This window comes from Furipterus horrens, unplaced genomic scaffold (genome assembly GCF_987537825.1).
Source record: "Furipterus horrens unplaced genomic scaffold, mFurHor1.1.pri manual_scaffold_5, whole genome shotgun sequence".
NCBI classification, from domain to species: domain Eukaryota; kingdom Metazoa; phylum Chordata; class Mammalia; order Chiroptera; family Furipteridae; genus Furipterus; species Furipterus horrens.
This window is the reverse complement of record NW_028327175.1, coordinates 137466953-137491282: the sequence shown is the minus strand read 5'-3', so window position 1 is coordinate 137491282 and position 24330 is coordinate 137466953. Positions and strand designations below refer to the sequence as shown.

Sequence of the window (24330 nt, the reverse complement as noted above, 5' to 3'; positions counted from 1 at the left end):
ACGCTTTTGTTGTAGTAAACCTATAAGGCCAATTATATCTTTCTAAAAGGCCTAATTATTTAAACATTGGTTGAGTTTACTTTTCTATACAGAATTTGAAATATTTTTAACATTTCCAACAAATTTTAATTGACTCTAAACACCGACTTTACTATTTAATAAATATTTAAGATAGTTGTGGCTCGGTTGGAACTCTGTGTCTCACACCAAAAGTTTGCAAGTTCAATTCCCAGTCAGGGCACATATCTAGGCTGCAGGTTCAATCCCTGATCAGAGTGCATATAGGAGGCAACCAATCAATGTTTCTCTCCCGCATAGATTGTGTGTGTGTGTGTGTGTGTGTGTCTCCCCTCCTATCTCTTATCTCTTTAAAATCAATCAGCATTGATAGGTATTGATAAGTAGGTAATCCTAAGAACATGATTTGATAGAAATAGCATTAAATTGGGAAATCAGAAGGTCACATCTAATGTTAGTTTCCTCCTCTATCAAGTGTGTGGAACAGGTCGACTAGATGCAGGCTTTCAAATGCCTCTGTCAACACTTTTAAAACCTCTCCAAAGAAATCTCACATAGAATATGAATATATGAAACAAATTTTAAAAAGTGGAGCTGCCTGCTTGGCCTCCTCCTTGCCCCTGAGGCATATGTGAAACAATTTAGAAAACTGTAGCTAGCTAACCTCTGAAGTCCCCACTGGTTGTAAAATTATATGTAACTATATATATAAAAGTATATATGTATAGTTAATATGTGTATATTTCACTTCTCTACTTCTGAGGCATCTCTTCTAAAATTGTGACTTTGATTTTTAGAAGCGTGTCGGGAATTTTAAAATTGTAATCTAATTGGTAAAGTGAAACATAATCAGTTTTTAATGTCACGTGGTTTTGTGTGAGGAAGTTCATAAACCCCTTGTTTGAAAATGGGTATTGGTTAGTTGCTCACAGTTGTCTATTTTTTACATGGTCAATTTGTGACAGATTTCAGTTCATTGATTATGTATAAATAGAATGTATGATACTGCAATCGATTTAAATGATTTTTCTGGCCTTTGTTCTATTTTGTAGTATAGGAGATGTATTTTAAAATTATGTTAAGTTTATTTTTGTTTTCTTTTTACTTCCTTCCCTCTTCCCTCCTTCTTCCCTTTCTGTCCTCTCTCCTTTTTTTCCATCCTTCCTGTTGTCAGAATTTTTTTTTTTAAAAGCCTCTTTTTTGTAAGCTTACGCAGAGGAAAAGGGGTTTTGATCTAGCTCTTTTGTATTGAAATAACTCTTACTTGTTTAAAACAGAAATTAAAGAAGCACACAAAAGGAAAAAAATAATGAAAGAACGATTTAAACAGGAAGAAAATATTGCAAATGCAATGGTGATTTGGATCAATGAAATACTGCCCAATTGGGAAGTAATGTAAGTAAGCAGACTTTTCCTGAATTCCAGTCTTTCTCCAAAGATCTCATGTTTCCAATTCTCTCTTTTTATTACTTCCACCATGTACCTTATGCTTTGGCTAAATTACAATGTAAACCAATGTTTGAAAATTTCATGCTTTAATCCGTGCCTTTATAAATCCCTCAATTTCTAATACCTACTGTCCTTATTGACCACCCTCTATGCCTGTCAGAATCTTCCCTATCCTTTGATTCATGAAACTTTACTTCTTCCTTAGTTACCATATTTTCTTACTTCTAACATGCCATCTATTGCAAAATGCACTATTGATGTGATAGTGGGTTTTTGCAAAGAAAACACTAAATTATGTATTCGTTATAAGATGCATTTATTAAATATTAAATGATTTTAATAGGCTTCTCCCATAATCAAGAGAATGTGGTCTATATATTATGTATGCATATATATGCTATATATAATATATACAATAAAATATATGATGTTTCCCTTCTGTGATGTCCCATTATACTTTGAGACTAACATACTTCTAAGTTTACTTTGCCTTTTAATTTTTATAATATCTTTATATATGCCTTATCTTCCCTCTAGTCTAGAGGGAAAGATATCTTCTGCAATGCCTAATATAGGATATGCATTTGGAATTTGTTGAATATTGGATGGTGTGATAGATATTATATTAGGCTCTACATAAGTAATCTCATTTAATTCTTACAACCTTTACTCCCACTTACCTTATAGTGAAGTTCAAGGTCAGACAGGTTAAGTGATTTGCCCAAGGTTATACAATTAATGAATGATTAAACAAGATTTGAACTCAGGTCTATCCTACTCTAAAGCCCGTACTCTCTAAACAGACTACACTGCCTCTGGAAGACTAGGGCCTTACCCATATTAAATTCTTCACCATTTTCTTTTGGATCTGAATTGATAACAAATTTTTGTTCCTTTTATCCTGTTTTTGTTTTCCATGATTATCTGTATATTTCTGATTCTTTCATTTTATCAGTATAAATGGCAGCAATAGAAGGCAGTTTGCTTTCAATTACTATTGTCTCTCTTTATGGTTCAGTGTATTTTTAGGCCATTTTTTTTCTCTTCTAGCCTACAAGCATGAACCCAGTGGAAAGAATGCATCATGTACTTAACTTTCTGTTCTTAAAAATGATTCAGTCACTCTTCCATAGACTAGGTAAACCATCATGCAACTAGTATTTTTGATATAAAAAGTAACTTTCTCCTTTTTTCTCCCCTTTTAATTCTAGGCGTAGTACGAGAAGAGTTCGAGAATTGTGGTGGCAGGGATTGCCCCCTAGTGTTCGTGGGAAAGTTTGGAGTCTAGCTGTAGGAAATGAACTAAATATCACTCCTGGTTTGTATTCTATATTCAGTTACTCCCACACATACAAATAGCCATCTCCAGAGTTCCAAAGTAGAGTAGTAGATTAGCCATTTTAAAATTCATTACTATGTATAATGTCATTTTAAGAGCATGCTTCATTCCCCATCGCCCTCTAAAACCTGGTATGATTTAATAAATTTACTATATTTCGTATTATCAAAATAAGATTTGTGGGTTTTCCTTTAGTTTACAACCATCAATAATATTCCTGATATCCAAATATCTTAACTACAGGTAACTGCAAAAACTTCGGGGATTCTAGGTAGCAGTGGATGTATATGGAAAAACAGAATAGTCTAATTGTGGAAAGATTTCCCTTTTGTTGTAAAAAACCCGTAAATATTAGGGAAGGCTAGAAATGTCTTTTTCGGCATCTCTACTACAAAGCAGTCCTTTTGGATTTTTGTAAATTTGAAAATTTTTAAGTTTAAAAAACAAAAGAAAAAGAATTTTCAAGGAATTGTTTTATTTTCTTTAGTTTCTTAAAACTTTGAAGGGTAGGAGTAACACATAGAGTAGTTTTGATGAAGTAAAAAAAAAAATTAAATTAAATTAAGGTAATACCAAATGGGGGAAATGTGAAAGAGTTAATAACAAAAGGTGCTAAATAGGTCTGAGTGATGATAGTGCTAGACAGTGGGACCATAGAAAGACTTAGGAAACTTGGGGTGGTGAACACACAATACAGTATACAAAGGATGTATGATAGAATTGTATATCTGAAACCTATATAATTTTATTAATCGTTGTCACCCCAATAAATTCAATTTTAAAAAAAGAAAGAAACTTCTGAACAAATATTTGAAAAACTCATCATTTATTTTTGTATATTTTGTGGCTCAACAAAAACATGTCATATTAGGTATTCTATAACTTAGACATTCAAGTATTGGTTAAGTTGGTATTAACCTTTTGTGATACTGTTATAAAAAAATTTTTTAAGCTTGAAATAACTGGGTCATTTATTTTCAAAATAATTTTAGGTTTTCTCTAAGAAGAAAATAATTGTGTATTCAGGAATGGAATGGGTACTCGCTCTCTTTTTCATTAGTGGTAGAAAGGAAACTAAATTTTGATTGAAGTAAATTTACTTTTGATAACTTTGTTTACTTCCAGTGACCATAATAGTTTGACCCTTTACCTGTTGTATTTGTTTAAATTAGGAAATTTATAACCATTATAAAATAGTAACTAAGAATAATGTGGTTCAAATCTTGGTTCTATAATGTATTAGGTTTATGACCTTGGGCAAATTACTTAACATCAAGAAGTCTTAGTTAGTTTTCTTTATCTGTAAAATGAGGGTAAGATTGTTAGCTATTTCAAAAAATTGTTCTAACATTTTTTTGTGACAATGAGTATAAAATTATAGTGAAAATTAAATTTCCGGAGAGTATGTTCAATGTCATCATTGTCAGAAAATCAGAAAGTGAAATACATACTGATCTCAAAGTATTTTCTGTTCCTAAGATACATCTTTAAGTATGTCTCAACCTCTACATTTGGAGATTCAAAATAAAGTAAATATGACATGCAGAGTAAAGCAAGAAATTGAACTGAGATGCAGGTCTTCTTATTATAAATAAGCATTGTAAATCTTCCCTGGAGAGAAGTCCTTTGATGTTTTGAAAAACATTACCACATTTTTACTGTTGGATCAGTTTCATAGCTTCCGGAGGTGATGGATTTGTTTGGTGAGACTTTCTTCTTCCAAGACAGTTCTAAATTTGAATAATAGTGAAACTAGACCTGACTTGGAGGCAGTTTGAAATTAAAAGTGTGAATTTCAGTTTGGTTCCTGATAACAGCAAAAAGTTATATATCTAAAGTTAAAACTTATATCCAGCTCTTATACCAGATGGAGTGGGGCACAAATAATAAAAATTTTGAGTTTTATTTTTTTTGTTTTAAATTTCTTCTTTCCAAACCATTAGTAATAATGAAAAGCGAACAGAAAGATGAGACCAGAATAATAAGAATCTGTTTGAAATATATGTAAATTATTTTATAATCATCCAATTCTTAGCAGTATAAGAATACTTATGGTACAGTCATACATTGGAATATTGTGCAGTTGTTAAAAAAAAATAAACTAAAGCAGATTTATTCTACTAATCTGGAACAACTTCCAAATGTAATAAAGCAAGTTACAGATCAGTGCTATAATTACTACGGAGCTGCTTTGTTGTGTTTTTTTGAAAAAATGAAGATATATATGTATGTGCTTGTGCATGCATATTTCCATCTTTAGAGCTCAGTAAGCATAGTTGCATCTGAAGGAAGTAAATTTATTTTTCATTCTGTACTGTTTTGTCTGTTTGAATTTTCTTTTTTAAGATTTATTTATTTTTAGAGAGAGGGAAAGGGAGAGACAAAGAGAGGGAAAGAAACATCAATGTGTGGTTGTCTCTTGCACACCCCTGACTGGGGATCTGGCCTGCAACCCAGGCAGGTGCCCTGACTGGGAATCGAACTAGCAACCCTTTGGTTTGCAGGTCGGCACTCAGTCCACTGAGCCACACCAGCCAGGGCTGTTTTAATTTTTTTCTTTTAATTCTGTACCTTTATTACCTTTATGAGTTAAAAAATTAAAATATCCTGTGTCTGTATTACCTTTAAAAACAAATAAATTTTTAAGCAAGATTACTTGAGGCAAAAATGTTCTTGGTGTTTTGGGTGACATATAATTGTTGGTATTAGGGCGTGAAATATTTTTTACTGTTCCTCTGTCATTGGCATTTGCTATTTTTGTATAATTTAAAATATCTGTAATTTTTAGAAAGTAAAGACATTTAAAATTTGAGATTTGAGAAGAAAAATTAGTTTTTCTGTTCTTGAAGTTTTAATGAGATCCTGAATATGAAAGTGTAGAGTTATTGTTGGCAGCCGTCCGTCTCGAGAGACGATGGTGTAGCTTCTTAAGAGTCTATCTGCACCGCCGAGAATGGCTGTGCAGTCCGACTCGGGAGTGACACGGTATCTGTCTCCTCCAGTGTTGAATCGACATCTTGTGTAGAGTACGGTTTCAAAAAGTGATTTGGGTACTTAAAGTAAAAGATAGGGGTAGAGATTTTTGTATGTGACCCTTTGAACACAGTTTATGTAGCTTTAGGTAGCAGTATCATAATGAAGAAACCAGTTTCAAGAGACAAGGAAGCAAGAACTAGCATTTATTAAGGGCATATAAGGTGTCAGGATCTTTACATAACTGATCTTGTTTAATCATCAGTAACCCTATAAGTAGGTATTATTTTTCTTCAGTTTACAGATGAAGAAAGCCAAGTTCCAGAGTTATAAAGTAACTTTCTTAAGTTCCACAGGTAGTAAGTGGCAGAGCTGGAATTTGAATATAGGTCTGACTGACCAAAAATTATGTTTCTGCTTTTCCACAGTGATACACCTTTAGCAGAAGCATCTCTGCCTGTCTCATACATATATTCTGTATTGTAGCTATTTGAATGGCTGCTCTGAAGTATTTTCATTTGCTGTTTTGCTGGTTATATAATAAGTAGTTTGGTAGAATCAAGTACTTCAGTTGCTACATTTTTTATGCCAGCTCCATAAGGGAAACCTAACCTATGTCGGATCTTTTTTAAGAGTAAAAATAAAAATATGAGAATATATTTCTTTCCTACTATTCATGAATTTTTGTCCTTTTTTTCCCCAGAACTTTATGAAATCTTCCTATCAAGAGCAAAAGAACGGTGGAAAAGCTTCAGTGAAACAAGTTCAGAGAATGATACTGAAGGTATGATGATTTTTTTTAATGAAAACGAGATTTTATTGAGGCCCCAGGGCCATGGCGTTCAGGCAAAGGGCCACCATGTCGGCTGGGGAGATGTTGGAGGGCTTTATTTAACCTTCTTCTTGGGCACAGATTGTTGGTGTGGCTGCACTTCTTGCGACAGTTGACAGTGCAGACGGTGCAGGTGGGCATAAGACTTGCAGCACATCATCTTGTCACAGTCGTACTTCTGGGCAGGCTAGGGGAGGGAGGACTCGATGATACCACCCTGCAGACAAAGCACCAAGTGCAGGATGGACTCTTTCTGAATGTTGTAGTCTGAGAGAGTGTGGCCGTCCTCCAGCTGTTGCCCACAAAAATCAGGTGCTGCTAATCAGGCAGTTTGCCCTCCTTGTCTTGGATTTTAGCTTTGACATTCTCACTGGTGTCTCTGGTCTCAACCTCAAGGGTGGTGGTCTGGCCAGTCAGGGTCTTCACAAAGATCCACATCTCTTGTCTGCTGGGAAGACTGCTCCGCCGCCTTGTTGAAGAGAACGGGTGTGATTATTTTTTGTTAACAAAAATTTCTGGATGAAAATTCAGTCACTGAAGATAATCGTGTTTTTTGTTTGTTTTTACTATAGTAATTGATTTATATATATTATCTCCTTTAATGTTAATAACCATTTAAGTAGGTTGTATTAACCTGGATGATATAAGAGGAAACTCAAAATAGTTAACTTGTAAGCAGTAAAGCCATTAAGTAAACCCAGGTTTTTGGACTCCAGAGCCCAGGGTTTAATCACAGCAGTAAGACTAACCAGGTGAAGTATTTTTAGGCTAACTTTTAACTTAAAGATAGATGATCTTCATGCCTCACTTGTAACCTCCTGTCTCCCCTCTCTCTGACTTTCACTCACTTCCTAACATACTGTTTGTAATTCTCTCATGCCTAATCTTCGTTCATTTAATTCACTTATATGCCCCTTTTTCCTCCACTCTCATCAATTTTTTTCCTAATCATTTTTTCTGTTATAGTTCATTAAATTTAGGTAAATTTATTCAACCGTCTCTTGTCCTTCAATAATGGAAAACTATTTGCCTGCCAGTCACTTTTCTTTCTATATTTATTTTACTTAGTAGAAAGCAAACCTTCTTCTGTTGCCTGTAAGTAAAACTCTAAAAATGAACATGGCTTAGGATAGAGAAATGGCGCAAATCTTATAGTGGTTTTCTATGAGAATGTAAACAGCTCTCTTAAATTTCTTGAATACTCTTTTTCTGTTTTAGAAAAGTGAACAATACATCTGAAACTAATACAGAATCATATTGAATGTAAACTGTAATTGAAAAAAAGAAAACGAAAAAGAAGAGTGAGCAGTAGGGAGGGGGAAATTGAATAAACAAGGTTAGAGAAAAGACTTGATTTTAAGAAAGGATCATATAAGTATCATACTGAGACCTGTTAGCTCTGTCAGTTATTTGTGGGGAACTAAAGGGGGAAGATGTAGTTGTTCCATTATTCTTTTTTACGCCCATTTTATGAAGTATTGAAAGTATAAGAACTAAAATTTTAAGCACTTGCTTCTGAGATATTTTGTCATGATTAAGTGGTAAAAGTTGTACTTTAGTAGAAATTAGTTGGATGTAAATGAAGAATTGTTCCAGTGAGAGGCAGTGTTCTATTTAAATTTCTGATTTCTTATTTCCTGTTGTTTATAATTTTTAGTTTTTATTAAACTTTTTTGGCCATTATCTTCCAAATATTACTTCTGCCCCATCTCTTCTCTCCCTCCGGGACTTCAGTTAAATGTCAGAACATTTAACAGTGTCCCATAGTCTCCTAAAAATTTTTTTTTCTGTGCTTCATTTTTGATTATTTTTATTGACCTACATAAGTAAGTTCACTAATTTTCTCTTTTCCTATACCAGTCTATTAAATCTGTTCAATGAGTCTTTAAATTCAGATATTATATTTTTAATTCTGGAACATTCACCTTTTTTTTTTGTAGATTTTGTTTCTCTGTTGAAATTCTTCATTCTTCCATTTCATGCATTTCTTTCCATCTTTCTCTCTTTTCTTTAATGTGTAATATTAATATTCTTGTTTGTTAATTCCAATACTGGATCATCTGCAGGTCTGCTTCTGTTGGCTGGTTTCCCCCTTGATGTTGTTATATTTTCCTGCTTCCTTCCATAACTTAAAATTTTAAGTTGTATGTCATTCATATATAAAAACATTGTATAAAGTAAAGCTGATGTTTCTCCTGCAGAGGGAGCTTGTTCTTTTTTTGTTAGGTAGTTGGGGCAAGGTTGCAGCTTTAGATAGACTTAGTTCATCTCAGTTTCAAATTTCTTACTGGGAAGAACTGTCCTATTTTGATTATAGGCTCCTCCCTCGCTGAGACACTCACCAAGGACCATGTGATTTGGGGTGATGTCAACCTGCCTTTCTAGCCCAGCTTTCTGCACTGTATTAGGTTAGCACTCAGCAAAAGTCCCATAGGGGAAAGCCAGATATACATTCAGGCTTTATCACATCAGTCTTCTTTGTCCCTGAAAGGCTCTTCTGGTTTCTTTTTCCCCAAGCAAAGTACCTTTGTCCATGGTATGCTCAATCTTGAACGCATGATCAGACTCGGCAGATGACTCTAGAAAGAAAAACTACCACTGGTATCCACTCACCTAGGAAAGGCTCTTCTCTGGGGTTTAAATTCTCTAGATCTCTGTACACAACACTGTTATGCCTTTTTTTAAAATGTGATATTTGAAATGTATTTTTTCCATTTGTTACTGTGGGAGTAATTATCTACCTATCCTCTCTTAAAAAGACAAACAAAAAAAAACCTTACCTTCTAAAAAAACTGGAAGTAGAGATTCTTTACCATATAACTTTCTGCTAAAAATGTATAGATATTTTCTTCACAGAAGAGAGTCTTAAGTTCCAACAAAAGCTATGTGGCATTTCTTTAAATTTCTTGATTATTCAACTTTTAATTTATATGCTGTGTGATCATTCTGTTTTTACAAGATTGAACTGGGTATAGCCAAGTAATAATTTTAACTTTATTTACCTGGCAAAAGCAGGTGTATCTGTTGCTGATCGGGAGGCAAGTCTGGAATTAATTAAGTTGGACATATCCCGTACATTTCCATCTCTCTACATCTTTCAGAAGGTGAGGGTTTCTAACCAGTTTTTAACTACTTTTTTAAAAATCCAAGTGAACATATTCTCTAAATTCATAGCTATTATTATTTAAAAGGCAAAACTATAAAAATCGGGGAACTTTATATAAAAATGTGAAACTAGTAGGAATGTTTTTAAGGAAAATTTATTATTTTATTCCACGTACTGAATGTATTACAGTTAACATAGCACCTTATAATTTTAGGTACTTGATGAATTATCATTAAGGTGAATTTCTTTACTTTTTATTCTTTAAGATGTTTGAATTTTAACGATTTTGTCTAGTAAATTGTTAAAGTATAAAGGAATTTGTTAGCAAATTTAATAACATTTTTCAGAATTACTATTGAAATAGGAAAAAAGTGTTTTTGTGCAGAGGTTTAAGAAGTTTCATACAGGATGTAAATAAAGTACAGCATAGGGAATATAGTCAATAATATAGTAATAACTACATATGGTGCCAGGTGGGTGCTAGACTTATTTGGGGGAATTACTTTGTAAGTTATATAAGTATCTAACCACTATACTGGACACCAGAAACTAGTATAATATTGAATGTCAACTGTAATTGAAAAAATTTTAAGTTGTTTATACTTTATGAGAAATGATTACATTTTATGTGTACTTTATATGTGACTTAAACCTTTATATATGGAATTTATCTATTTTTTTATAGTTTAATGTATTTTAATAGCAAACTTATAGGTACAGCACAGAAGACAGACAACATTAAAAACGTGTACTTGAATGTAGGACAGCTCAGTTAGAAAAGTACAATGAATGGATGGAATCTACTGTATGATAAAAAGGCCACAAACACCATTTAGTTGCCATCAGTAAGAAATTTACTTGTTTTTAAAAAGTCCAAATGCTGGCATTGTCCAGAAAAATTTAATAGGTTTTATTTATATTGTTGTCAAGTTGAACTGCCGAAACTTATTCACTGAAACATTTTGACTTGCATTTATGCTTTATGTCCCTGCATTTATATTTAAAAAATTCACACACAAATGAATATGGAAAAACTGCCAACACTGATTTCTGTCCCCTATTTTCTACTTGAAATAGTTTATTTAGGTACCTTTTGACCTTACGGGAAAAAAAATCTAACTTTCAAAACTACCAATAACAGGAGAAAGAGAAATTTCCTTAAAGAATGAACTGTTTCCCATCATAGTGGATTCTTAAGCACGTTCTCCACATATGCAGTGTGCTAGCAGGGATGTCTTTTGGCATAATTGTTACACATTTTGCATGAATAACACACAGATTTGTGTCTTCAAAAAGGCCATCCAGATAGGCCTGACTTGCCTCCTGCAAAGCAACAATAGCTGCACTCTGGAAGTGCAGATCTGATTTGAAGTCCTGAGCAATTTCTCGCACCAGACGCTGGAAGGGAAGTTTGTGAATCAGAAATTTAGTGTACTTCTGATTACAGCTAATTTCACCAAGTGCTACAGCACCAGGCCTATAACGATGACATTTAGGGGCGGTGTGTTTTGTAAGAGCCATGGTATAGAGAGACCTGTTTACTTACTCCCCTTCTCCATTGGCTGGAGCCCAGGGAGCTAGGGGAGATGCTGGCATTAGAGAGCGACGGCAGCTGGGAACACAATTGAATTTCTCTTTTCTTTAAATTGATAAAATGAGATAAAAAGTTTTATTATTAAGATAAAATTATTAGTAAACCTAATTTATTGTAGTTTGATGGGTCTTTTTCTTTGCTGAAATTGTATTATATAAAATGAAACAATCTATTTTCCTCATAATCTTATTGTACCAAACCCAGAAGTCTAAAATTGTACATAAACTCTACTGCTTGTATCCGAGTGAGTTTGACCTTTTTTTTTTTTTTTTTCAGGATTCAATGTATACTTTATCAGTTCTTTAGAAAACATCTTGGCAGAGACATTTAGAATGTTTCTGACAATGATTAAATATACTAAAACTAGTCATTTAGGATATGCTAAAGTTTATTAACATGTTATTTGAGAATTAACGTATAGACAATTATTTGTATAGTTTGACATTTCATTTTTCTCTCCTAAGGGTGGCCCATATCATGATGTCTTACATAGTATCTTAGGGGCATATACATGTTACAGACCTGATGTTGGTTATGTAAGTATTTGTTTCAATCTGTCTTTTGAATATAAACATTGAACCTGTCTTCTTCAAGTGTATTATATTGTATTAGCTCCAAATGTGTGTATCTTTGTGTCTTTTCTTTCCTCCGGCCTGTCAACTTACCCAGAGAGGAACCCTTCATTCTCCTACCAGAGGTTTATGAGACTGGTTGCTTTCTGGGAGAGCAGCGGGGATTTCACCATTCAATTTGTAAAGTTTTATTTATTGTAACTGCTGTTGGTGTGGAGCATTATCCCCTTCTCCCTAACCTTCCTTTTCCTGACTGTGCCTCCAGGTTGAGGGAAGGGGAGGGGATTTGCCTCTTTTGCACATTGTCAGCCAATCCTAATTTTAGTCCTACCTCTCAATTTCAGAGGTACTGTATTGATAAATTCAGTTCCTGATCTTCAAGATTTTGCAGCTGATTGGCTTGCTGCTCATTGGCTTTTTCCTGTGCAGATATTTTAGTTTCAACATTCTCTGTTTAGTTAAATTAAAATTTCTAAAATGCTATGTTTATTTTTAGAGTTTTACTTACAGGAGCAAAGAAGGTTTACTTTGTAGGAAGCAGAACAAATATAGAAAGAAAAGTGACTAACAGACAAATAGGTTTCCATTCAAAGAACAAGAGCTGGTTGAATAAATGTACCTAAATTTAATAAACTATGATAATAGGGGAAAAAAGTGTTCCTGTTTTATCAAAAATGATTAGGGAAAGAATTAATGAGAGTAGAGGGAAAGATGGAGTCTATGGGTGAATAAATGAGCAAAGATTACAGCATGATTAAACCTGCCCCATTCCCAAATCTGGCATATTCCTCCTTAACTGTGCCATGCTTTTTTCCATAGCATGTACCACCTTTTAATATAACACACTATTTACTTGTTTGTTTATTGTCTGTCTCCTTCTAAACTGTACAAATTTTTTACTCACTGAGGTCTGGTATCTCAAGTACCTAGAACAATGCCTCTCATAGTAAGCACATAATAAATATTTGGTGAGTAAGTGAATGAATGAACAAATGTACAAACGAACATGCAACAAAAGAGTAAGTTGTATCAGGTAGCCACCTTATTGTGAGGTTCCTAAAATTCTGTTTTAAAACAGAGGTGAGAAAATGAAGGTTTTACAACTTCTGGTTAAACATGGCAAATTAAACAGTCACAGAAGAAGCCAGAAAAGTAGGAGGAGAACAAAGAAATATTGGGTCACAGAAGCTAAAAGAATTCTGCTTAGTGGGCAGGAACGTGTCCATTGGGTTTCACAATAAATATCATTGATTACCCTGGTAAAAGAAGTTTCCAGATAGTATAGTTACGGACTGGGAATCCAAATTGCAGTATGCTAAGAGTTTAAATGTTGCTAAGAAAGTTGAAAGAGAGGTATTACTGAAAATGTTCTTAGTGACCTCTCTGTGTATACATATCTCTCTACCAGAAGTGCTTGATAAACTTCTATTTAATGAAAGAATGAATGTATTTACAGTAGCTGTTCCATATGATCTGTTTGCTCAGAAATATACAATAGCTCCTTATAACCCACAAGCAAGCATCTAAATAGCTTAACTTTTTACTCAAGATCTTTTTCAATTTGTAAATACACTATATCCTACTTTTTGTAATTTCTCCCATTATTCCCATTATAAATCTTGTGCTCCAACTGAACTGTTTCTATATGTCTTTACTCATACATCTTTCTTATCTTGGATTTTTTTTTTCTTATTTCCTCCTACTTTTCCAGGAATCCAGCCTCACTGTTTCAACCTCCACAGCCTCTTCTTTCTTGAAATTTCAATAGCACTCCTTATAGATCTCTTTGATTCTTAGTTCCTCACTTCCTCAGACAGACTGTTGTAACAACGGAGGCAATCATCTGATTTTCATTAAACTTTGTGATTCTATAATCTGCAAGATTTCAGATAAAGAAGAAATAAACTAGGTAGTACCCTGAGATAGGCTTTTGTGTTTTTTAAAAAAGCTGATACTTTTCCCCCAAAATTTCCCTAGTACTTTTTAAACCACAGTATGATGAAAAAATTTTTATTAGGGAGATTTTATAATTATTAAGCTCTCTATATTTACCTTTGCTGGGGGGAAAAAGAAATCTTGGTTAATTTTACCTTGTATCACAGTAATTTTTCTGGAATGCAATAAAATAAACTATAGAATTATTATTATAAGACCATTTTGATTAATTTCTTTTCCCTTTGGAGGTCCAAGGGATGTCCTTCATAGCAGCAGTTCTCATTCTCAATCTGGAAGAAGCAGATGCCTTCATTGCATTTGCAAATCTCCTGAATAAGCCATGCCAGTTAGCCTTCTTCCGTGTGGATCACAGCATGGTATGGACACTTGGAATGGATTGTATTTTGTTGACTGTCAGTGTCAGTAGTCTGAATGCCCTTTTAGAGTGAAAACAATAGAGGACTAAAATAATCTGATCTAAAATAAATTTTTCACTGAAGTATAGTTTTATGAATACTTGATGGAAAAAGACAGAGGTTGTAAGCAAGATTTTCTGTTAATTTATGATTGAGGATTTAATTTCTCTATTTCTAGAGCATACTCTTTAATAATTTTATTGATATTTCTATCTTTAGATGTTGAAATATTTTGCAACATTTGAAGTATTTTTTGAAGAAAATCTCTCCAAACTATTTCTTCATTTCAAATCTTATAGTCTTACACCAGACATATACTTGATAGACTGGTAAGTCATAATGTACATAAATAATTAAAAGGAAACAAAGTATAACTTTTTGTGTGTTTTAGGGACTAGAGTAAATTCCATGCACAGGATCATACATATAAAAAAAACTCTCCCTTTACAGATAGAGAAACTCACATTTTTGTGGGGAGGCTTTTGATAAGAGCATGGACTCCGAGGTTGAAATCAGAATCTTTCAGTTTGTGTTTTAGTTTCTTATGTATGAATTGAGAATAATAATATTATATTTTGGGATGTAGTGAAGGTATTTCACATGGATTATCTCATTCAGTACTTAGTACATGCTAAGCTTACAGAAAGAGTTAGATGCTATACCTTCATTCAAGTTAACACAAGGATTTATGACAGTTATGATAGTATGTCTTTTTTTTTGTTTATTTTAACCGAAGGCTTTCTTTTTTTCAAGGCTTTGTCCAGCTTTCTGACAGAGGAATGATGCCTTAGTTAGGTGCTAATGTCTTTTTTCAACTTTATAATTCTAACTCTTCTGTTTTAGCTTGGAGGGTTTGCCTAGGCTCTAGTGAGCCCAAGAGATGGGGGAGTTGATCTAAGATAGGTTAAGAGTACATATGAAACATTTAAACTTTGAATCCTAATCATTTGAAATCAGTGGGTTTCATGATAGTAAGTTTTAATATAGAAAAATAAATAATCATATTGATCCAATATGATATCTTCCCAGTTGTTTGGGCTTCTTTTATTTAGGTTTCTTAAAAAAAAATTATTTTTCAATGTATTCTCTTTTATTCCCACCAGGAACATCCGAGTTCCTCTGGGAAGAGCCCAAGGTAATGGGTGCTAATATCATAGGATCCAGAAGACCTAGATCAAATACTACATCTGTAAAGAAGGGGAGAATTGTCAGTTTTGATGAATGTGAACATGAGGCAAATCAGGATCACAACTGATACAGGGAGCAGGACGCAACTAATAACGAGGGGGAGGATATGTATTAGAAACTGCCTAGGCAATGCTGGTACCCTTTCTCTTTTGAATAGTGAGTTAGTATTCTCTGTATGACCAAGAGTATTCTTGTTATGCAATTAAATATATGTTTCCCTACTTTAAGAATTAGACATGGATTTTTGTTTCACTGCCTCTGTTGAACTTATTACATACAAATTCTGGAAATAAGTGACAGTGCTAAAGAGTATTCTTTTTTGTTGTAGTTTTTAGTTCCCTTTCTCAGGTTTCATTAGCCCTAACCTCAAAGAAACACAGTCTGTGTAAAAACTCCTTTCTTTGCAAATGCAACTTTAAGGAGAAGTTCTCTAGCACCTCCTACTTCTCCAACCAGAATGCCACCCTGGAGCACCACTGAGTAGTGAATTAAATGATCAGACATTGTCAGCAAGGATGGGAAAAAATCATTTTGGTGATTCTGTTGGAGCGTATACGTGCTCCAAAAGAAGTAGTAAGTCAAGTTTGGTTGGAGGGGTGCGGGGGGAGGGAACAGTGAAGAAAAACCAGGAGAAAAGAAAGAAGTAAGCTATAACTTTCTATGTAGGTTACTGAAAGATGATACTTGGGTTTCTTATATAATAATGATAACTAACCTCTATTGAGCATTTCTTGTGTGCCAATCACTGTTCTAAAAACACTTTACGTTTATTAACCCCTTTAATTTTCAAAACAATCCTGGCAGGTAGGTAGCATTATCTTTTGTTTACTAATTAGGAAACTGAGAGACAACAAGAATAAATAATTTTGCTCAAGGTAACACAACTAATAAAATGCATATCTAGGACTCCAACTCAGGCATTCTGGTTTCAGAGCCAAACTCTTAACACCTAGGCTGTTTTGCCCCGCTGGTTTGTATTGAGTGTGTCTCTATGTGAGGTTGTAAATTCACATAATTTTGTTATTTATTACTTAATTTTGTACTATATTTTATCTGCCTTTTTATCCCTAATTAAGCACTGTAGTTTTTATATAGAGATGCTTAACGAGTGAATGAATGAATAAATGAAAATTTTTAATGCCTATTTTCTTCTCCTAATTTTAGGATCTTCACCCTATATAGCAAATCACTACCACTTGATCTGGCATGTCGAGTCTGGGATGTATTCTGCAGAGATGGAGAGGAATTTTTATTTAGAACTGGATTAGGAATCCTCCGATTATATGAAGATATTCTCCTGCAGATGGATTTTATTCATATAGCACAATTTCTAACTAAATTACCAGAAGATATCACATCAGAAAAGCTGTTCAGCTGTATTGCAGCCATTCAGATGCAAAATAGCACCAAAAAATGGACTCAGGTAGAGTGACATTTTCATATTTTTAATGTGTTGAAACAGTCAATTTCATATGAAAAAGTCATGTATTTCTCAAACATTAGTGCTTAAAAATAATCTTTTATTAAAAATAACTCTTGACTTTGAAAGAGCAAGAGTTTAAAATAGATAACTCCTCTTTCACTTCTCCAAACCTATGCATTTATTTTTCTGTAAGTTCAGTAATAATACTTTACAATTTCAGTGAAGTACAACCTATAGTAGTCATGTCTTTGCCAGTTCAAATATATCATTACTTTGGTATTTCAAATAGACAGCAATTGTATAAACACCTGCTTTATGCTAAGGATTTGCAATAGAAAAAAATAATATATGATCCTGATTTTTTAGATGCTTGATCTTGTTAGGGAAGCGCTGGAAGTCTAAGTTAAGAAACATAAAAGATAGCATTATCAATTGCTCCATGAGTGATAGACAACAGACATTATAAATAAGTTCACAGTTTTATGGTGTATGAAAATGAAATGTAGGAATATTGGTCCAGAAAATGTTCTGTTACCAAATAGTAATTTAAGATTACAGGACGGGGCAAAAGTACAGTTACAGTTGTGAGTATATGAAACAGAGTTTATTCTTATATTATTATTTATTAATTATTGTAATATTTTCCATATGAACAACTGTAAACTTACTTTTGCCCCACCTCGTATTTAATAAGTGATGAAAACTGCAATCTAATTACATACCATAAAACTGGGTTGAAACAAAAGGATTTGAGAACAGCAATCTCAAAAAAAGCTTACTAAAGCTTTTTCATGTTAATAACATATAGTTATTTCAATCTCTTTGATCTGCATGATAGTTTTTTGAGGATTAATCTTTACTCTGTATAATTTCAGGTCTTTGCATCTGTAATGAAGGATATTAAAGAAGGAGACAAGAATAATAGTCCTGCTCTGAAAAGCTAATCTTCAAAATTAACAGACTAATTGGAATATAGATACAGTTTTTAATGAGGTTTTTTTGTTTCCTGTGTAAAAAGCATGGAGAAATCTAAAAGAATCAAGACATGGAAAACTGCTGATTTTGAAGTCCTTGGCTGAAGTAAATGAAATAAGTAACCTATTGACAGTATTAATAAGATAGTATTTTGTAGGCAGAGTCATTAACAAAGGAAAAAGTTTAAATGATTTGGAGTGAACAGTAATGCAATAAAGTTTTTTAACAGCTTTGGAGATACTTCAAATTTTTATAGCATCTTTTCTTTTTTAACAGTTACTGTAAAGGCACTTTGGAGGTCAGAGCAGGATTGTTAAATACTACTTTAACTTCCAAAATACTATTTGAAATAAACATCTTGGTACAGGTATTGTCTGTCTCTAGTTCTGACCTTTTTAAAAATTACAGGCCAAAAATAAGCAACTTTGGTCGTAAATTATGTAAGTTACTGAAGTTGTTTATCCTCATTCACAGGTGGGGACAAATTTTGGTTTATCTGGGAACTGGAAATACTTGTGAAACTGATTTGCATCTGTTTAGGTGTTTTTCCACAGTATGCCCATCTATTTGTTTTTGAAGGGAAGTTGTTTTCTTCCCTTGAGGAATACCTATTACTCAAAGAATTTTAGCCTTTCTGTTTCTAGTCTAAAAAAATTGTTCCTCTAGTAATTTAAAAAGGCTAACTGAAGGAAAGTTCTCTTTGCACTTTAATGGACTGAAGACTTGATTTGGGGAGTAAGTCCATAAATATAAATGAGGTTTTTCACTGGTAAGAATAAAAAGAATGAATTCTGACAGTTCTTAAATAGCATGCTACTTGGCAAGACTTTAAATTTTTTAGTTAAAATTCCTTCAGTGTTTGCAGAAATAAAATTTGTTAATTTCAGTTTGAAATTTGGAATCTTAATATGTAGCCAAGTCCATGACTTGTAAAATACTGTGCGTAATTTTCTAATCAATGGAAATAAGAGTAAAAGGAAAAGATAAATAACTTTTTTCTAATGAGTCTAACTGATGCTATAGTGGATAAAGAAATTATTAATTATTGGTAAATTGACATTAAATTTATTATAATATGTTTAATTCTTAAACCTAAAATAAATCACTTTAGTATTATGAGTGGTGTCTATATAACATGCTGTTTGGTTAATAATTAGTTTCATAGTGTGCTTTTATATTGCATTTTGGTTTGAAACAACATTTAAGCACACTCTTTCTGTTAATGGTATATTGTCTTCAATCTAACAAGCCTGAGAACCTTGTTAGTGTAGTGACTGCCTCTTTTAGGAGTATGGGACCAGATGTGCCCATATATTTTTACCCCATGGGTCATTCTAGCCTAGGGACCACTAGTGGAACCCTCAGAAGTTAACTCCTGTCATAGGAGCTTGCTTAGTGGAAACTAGTAGTGTAATGAAATATTGAGGGAGTGCCCAGGGTATTAATAGGTTTTACAGTAATATTTTGACTCTGCTAACTACTTCTTTCCTATTAGTGACCCTGATAGAGGGAACACAAGCCCTGGCAGTAATCTCATAGGTTATACTACCTGCCTGAATTTAATCTTTCTTTTGTGTATTTCTTTCCTGAGTTGGACCTAAATTACCGTACTTCTTTTTCTCATTTTTATTATTGTACAGTTTCTTTACCTTTCAAGTATAAATGTGTATATAAAATGTAAATACAAGGAATTCACTAAAAACCACTATTAACAATTACTGTGTAAATAAAACTTGAAAGCAGAGTAATTACTTGAAATGAGTCTTCATTACTTTGGGGTTATCTGTTTATTTAACCACATTTGGAGAAAATAAAATAAAATAAACTTCTATTGCCAAATTTCTCTTCCAAGGGATGCACTAGACCTTTAGGCTCTTGAGACTGCCAGCACTGGTAGCTAAAATATTGTACTGTATCTTCCCTTGAACCTTCCATGCATGCAATATGGGGTTAGTCACAGAGTGTACTAACTTTTTCTATAGTCCTCAAGGTAATGTGAAATTTAACATGGTGTTTCATTTTTTCTACTTAATATATATATTTCTCACTTTGTTGTCCTTTTAGCCCAGGTCTGTGTTTTATTATATAAGTACTACTATAAGATTCCAGTAACTTAGCATAGCTTTCTAAAGTCGCAGAACATAATTATAGTTTTTGCTGATTTCTTTTGCATTGATGACTTTCATATAATGTTAATGGTTTGAATATATTTGACTTTACAAAAGTTAGCATTTGCAAAAGGGCATTGAAATTTTCAAAGCTTCTGACTTCAAGGTAACAGCTTTCATTGTAACTTAGAAACTGAAGCTATTTTTATCTAAAAAAGTCAACTTTTTAGAGTCTACACTGTTGAGAGGGTATAATTCTAAAACATAATCATGGAATAATTTATCTTACCTCATAATGCCATATGGCTTATTTTGATTACTCACATCATATTTTGGTTTGGAAAAGATAAAGTCATTTTGTATTCCATGAGTATATTCAAACAGCAGGAATTGGTACAAAAGAGGAAAAAAAAGAACTGAGGTAGCACTGGAAAATTAGATTCTAATATGCTATGACTATTTTACATAGCGTCAGAAAACAAAGTCTTGACTGGGGGCAGGGGATGATTTTTGTACTGATGCAAAAGCAATATCCAAAATACGAATTACCAAATGTAGTAAAACTTCATTAATTAGAACTTCACTACTTCATAACATGTAAAAGCAAAAAAATTAATTAGTTTTAAAAAATATTTTAGGAAAACTAGCCACTTCAGAAAGAGAAGAAAGCCTTGGCCTTTAAAAGTATTGTTTGCTTACTAACAGCTAATTGCAACACAAGTAAATTACTTGGTACTTTGATCAATGCAGGAACATTTGTTAAGCTCTGATTATGTGCTAAGGATTGAATCTTAATATTTTAATAGGCTAAAAATATAAGTTAACAGGCTTGGGAATTTAGCAAAATTACATTTCTTTCTAAACATTCTACCATTCATATTGCTCTTCCCTTGGTTCCAATTAATGAAGTTTTGCTATATATATTTCATTCTGTGGGTTGGTTGGGTTTATTTTCTAATAAACACCAGGAAGGAAATTTGAATTTTTAAAAAATTGCATTGCAAAAGCATTTCATTTGTTGAATATGATTTTACTTAAGTTAAAATGACTTGTACAATTGCAATGTATTTGGAAAATCACTTTTGTAATAAAAATGTAAATGATAAATTAAGACTTAGTACATAAAACCAACAACAGTGGTATACATACATTTGTCCTCATTTTTCATCTTCAATCATAATACTATGCACATAAGTATTATAAAAGTAGAAAGTAAAACTAAGTTTTTCTGACCTAGGTAGTATTGATAATCAATATTGTAAGTAGGTGATTTGTTTTGATTATCACCTAAATCCCATGGCTTTTAATTTTAGCATCTATTTTCTTAATGTTAGAAACAAGGACATAGTGACTTCCAAACCAGTAAAAAGTCATTAGTAACAAAGGGCAAATGTAATTAAAGGGTCTTAAGGGCAAATGTAATAGAGGGTCTCTGAGAAGGGAGCTGACAGCACTGGCATATCTACGAACCACAGAAGGGGCATTTAGATAACCGTGTTAGATTGTAACTCCGGAGTAACAAGTAATGGAGAAACGGGGAAGAAGGAGAGGGGAGGGGGAGCGCTCTCACTTTAGGGCAGGAAGCTGGTCAATTTCACTTTGCAGTGGCAATTTCAGGGTGGGGAAGCCAAGACTATAAAACCAGTCTCCTTTGTCTACTTGGTGCACACATTCTCCTGGCTGTGAGGGTGCTCCCGGCTCTGCAGACTTGTGAATAAAGGCCTCGTTTTTACTGCTCAAGTCCTGTGTCCCAGTTTTTATTGTGAGCGTTTCTCACATTAAGAAACTTTGAAAAGCAAGTATTTACTTCATTAAGATTTTTGTAGATTGTAAAAAGCTTTGAATGCTCTGTTTAGTCTAACCTTAGAGGATAAACTGTAAAGTGTTCAAAAGTATTTGTTCTATTCTTAATACTAAGTAATTTTTAAGTAAATTGTGCTGCAATTTACTTTAAAAGATCATAAATTCTATAATTTCCTTGCTCAAGACCCTCTAGTGGCAATCCTCATAACAAAAATACACTCTTTATCGTATTAGGTCCTAGCTGTTCTGGCCTCTGCCTATCTCTACAATTTCAACTACTGCTCAACCTCATTAACTCAACTGTAGTTCTGATGGAGTTCTTGTCATTTCTCAATCTGCCAACCTTGTTATTTTCTCTGAAATGTTTTTTGCCTAGGACTTTGTTTGACTTATATTCTCTTTCATTCAAGTCCTTGCTTAATGTCACTTCCTTGGAGTCAGGTTTTCTGTAAATATCTGTCATTCTCATGACCTTACTCTGCTTCATATTTCCTTACAGTATCTATACTTATCACTAAGTGACATTGTTTTCTATAGTTCTTTCTTGTTTCTACTACAGTGTAAACTCTGAGTTCAGAAATACTGTCTTTAAAAAATTGTTTTTCCATTTTTTTGTTGTTATTCTATTACAGTTATCTCATCTTTCCCCCTTTGCTCTCCCATGCCCCACTTCCCCCCTCCCACAGTAAATCCCACCCTGTTGTCCATGTCCATAGGTAATTTACGTTAGTTGCTTGACTAGACTCTTATTCTTTCCCCTCTCTCCCCTCTGGTCACTGTCAGTGTGTTCCTTGTTTGCATGCCTCTGGTTCTATTTTGCTCATTTGTTTTGTTCATTAGTTTCCTGTATTAGGTGAGATCATATGGTATTTTTCTTTCACCACCAGGCTTATTTCAGTAAACATAACACTCTCCAGTTCCATCCATGTTGTCGCAAAAGGCAGAAGTTCCCTCTTTCTTTTTGCTGCATAGAATTCCATCATGTAGCCAGGGACGCTTGGTCTCATACATGTCAAAAAAAAAAAAGAATTCCATCATGTAAATGTACTATAGTTTTTTGATGCACTCATCCACTGATGGGCACTTAGGCTGTTTCCAGCATTTGGCTATTGTAAACAGCGCTGCTATGAACATAGGGGTGCACAGGTTCTTCTGAATTTGGTGTTTCAGGATTCTTCGGGTATAATCCTAGCAGTGGAATCTCGCAGGATCAAAAGGCAGTTCCATTTTTAGTTTTATGAGGAAATTCCACACTGTTTTCCACAATGGCTGCACCAGTCTGCATTCCCACCGACAGTGCAAAAGGGTTTTCTTTTCTCCACATCCTTGCCAACACTTGTTTGTTGATTTGTTAATGATGGCCATTCTGACCGGTGTGAGGTGGCATCTCATTGTGGTTTTAATTTGCATTTCCCTGATGGCTAGTGATGTTGAGCATTCTTTCATATACCTATGGGCCCTCTGTATATCCTCCATGAGGAAGTGTCTGTTTAGGTCCTTGGTCCATTTTTTAACTGGGTTGTCTGTCTTCTTGGTATTGAGTCGTATATGTTATTTATATATTTTGGAGATCAATCCCTTGTCCGAGGTATAATTGGCAAATATGTTCTCCCATACAGTTGGTTCCCTTTTCATGTTGCTGATGTTTTCTTTAGCAGAGCAAAAACTTTTTAGTTTGAGGTAGTCCCACTGGTTTATTCTTTGCTTTATTTCCCTTGCCCTGGGAAATATATTGGCAAAAATATTGCTGCATGAGATATCTGAGATTTTACTGCCTTTGTTTTCCTCTATGACACTTAATGGTGTCACAGCTTACATTTAAGTCTTTTATCCATCTTGAGTTTATTCTAGTGTATGGTGTAAATCGGTGTTCTAGTTTCATTTTTTTGCATGTCCCTGTCCAGTTCTCTAGACATCATTTGTTGAAGAGGCTATTTCACTCCATTTTATGCTCCTTCCCCCTTTGTCAAATATTAGTTGTCCATATAGACCTGGGTTCATTTCTGGGCTCTCTATTCTGTTCCATTGATCTGTATGTCTGCTCTTATGCCCGTACCATACTGTTTTGATTACTGTGGCCTTGTATATAGTTTGATATCAAGTATTGTGATTCCTCCTACTTTATTGTTCTGTCTGAAGATTGCTGAGGCTATTTGGGATCGTTTTTGGTTCCATATAAATTTTTGAAGTATTTGTTCCAGATCTGTGAAATATGTCATTGGCATTTTAATAGGGATTGTGTTGAATCTATAAATTGCTTTGGGTAGTATGGACAATATTTTATTTAACTTTTTAAAAATATTTTATTATTTTTTTAATATACTTTATCGATTATGCTGTTACAGTTGTCTCAATTTTCCCTTTGTTCCCCTCCACCCAGTAACTCCCCCTCCCTGTAATGGCCCCCCCTTAGTCCATGCCCATTGGTTGTGTATATAGTTCTTCTCAACATCTTTCTGTCTACTCCACTCCCCCTACCATGCTTCTTAGTTCCTGTACCATCTCTTTCCCTTTCCCCCCTTCCCCCTCCCTGCTGACCTCCCCCCATAATGTTCCCCATACCTATAATTCTTTTCCCACTCTCATTGCCTACTTATTT

At 33.8% G+C, this 24330-nt stretch overlaps 1 protein-coding gene across 7 annotated transcripts in view; it reads left to right on the top strand.

The window, feature by feature from the left end:
• Positions 1 to 18604, top strand: part of TBC1D12 (TBC1 domain family member 12) — a 73040-nt gene extending 54436 nt beyond the window's left edge. For 2 of the 7 annotated variants that reach the window (XM_090277940.1, XM_090277942.1), the window contains 9 exons: positions 1296 to 1413; positions 2679 to 2785; positions 6483 to 6563; positions 9627 to 9715; positions 11776 to 11847; positions 14067 to 14195; positions 14454 to 14563; positions 16587 to 16845; positions 17721 to 18604. In XM_090277940.1, the coding sequence (XP_090134066.1) occupies positions 1296 to 1413; positions 2679 to 2785; positions 6483 to 6563; positions 9627 to 9715; positions 11776 to 11847; positions 14067 to 14195; positions 14454 to 14563; positions 16587 to 16845; positions 17721 to 17789 (1034 nt within the window). In that variant the 3' untranslated portion in view covers positions 17790 to 18604. Of the gene's footprint in view, positions 1 to 1295; positions 1414 to 2678; positions 2786 to 6482; positions 6564 to 9623; positions 9716 to 11775; positions 11848 to 11980; positions 12064 to 14066; positions 14196 to 14453; positions 14564 to 15337; positions 15370 to 16586; positions 16846 to 17720 lie in introns of those variants that run through there. The other 5 variants (XM_090277941.1, XM_090277938.1, XM_090277943.1 and 2 more) reach the window with 4 other exon arrangements.
• Positions 18605 to 24330: the final 5726 nt, after the last annotated feature.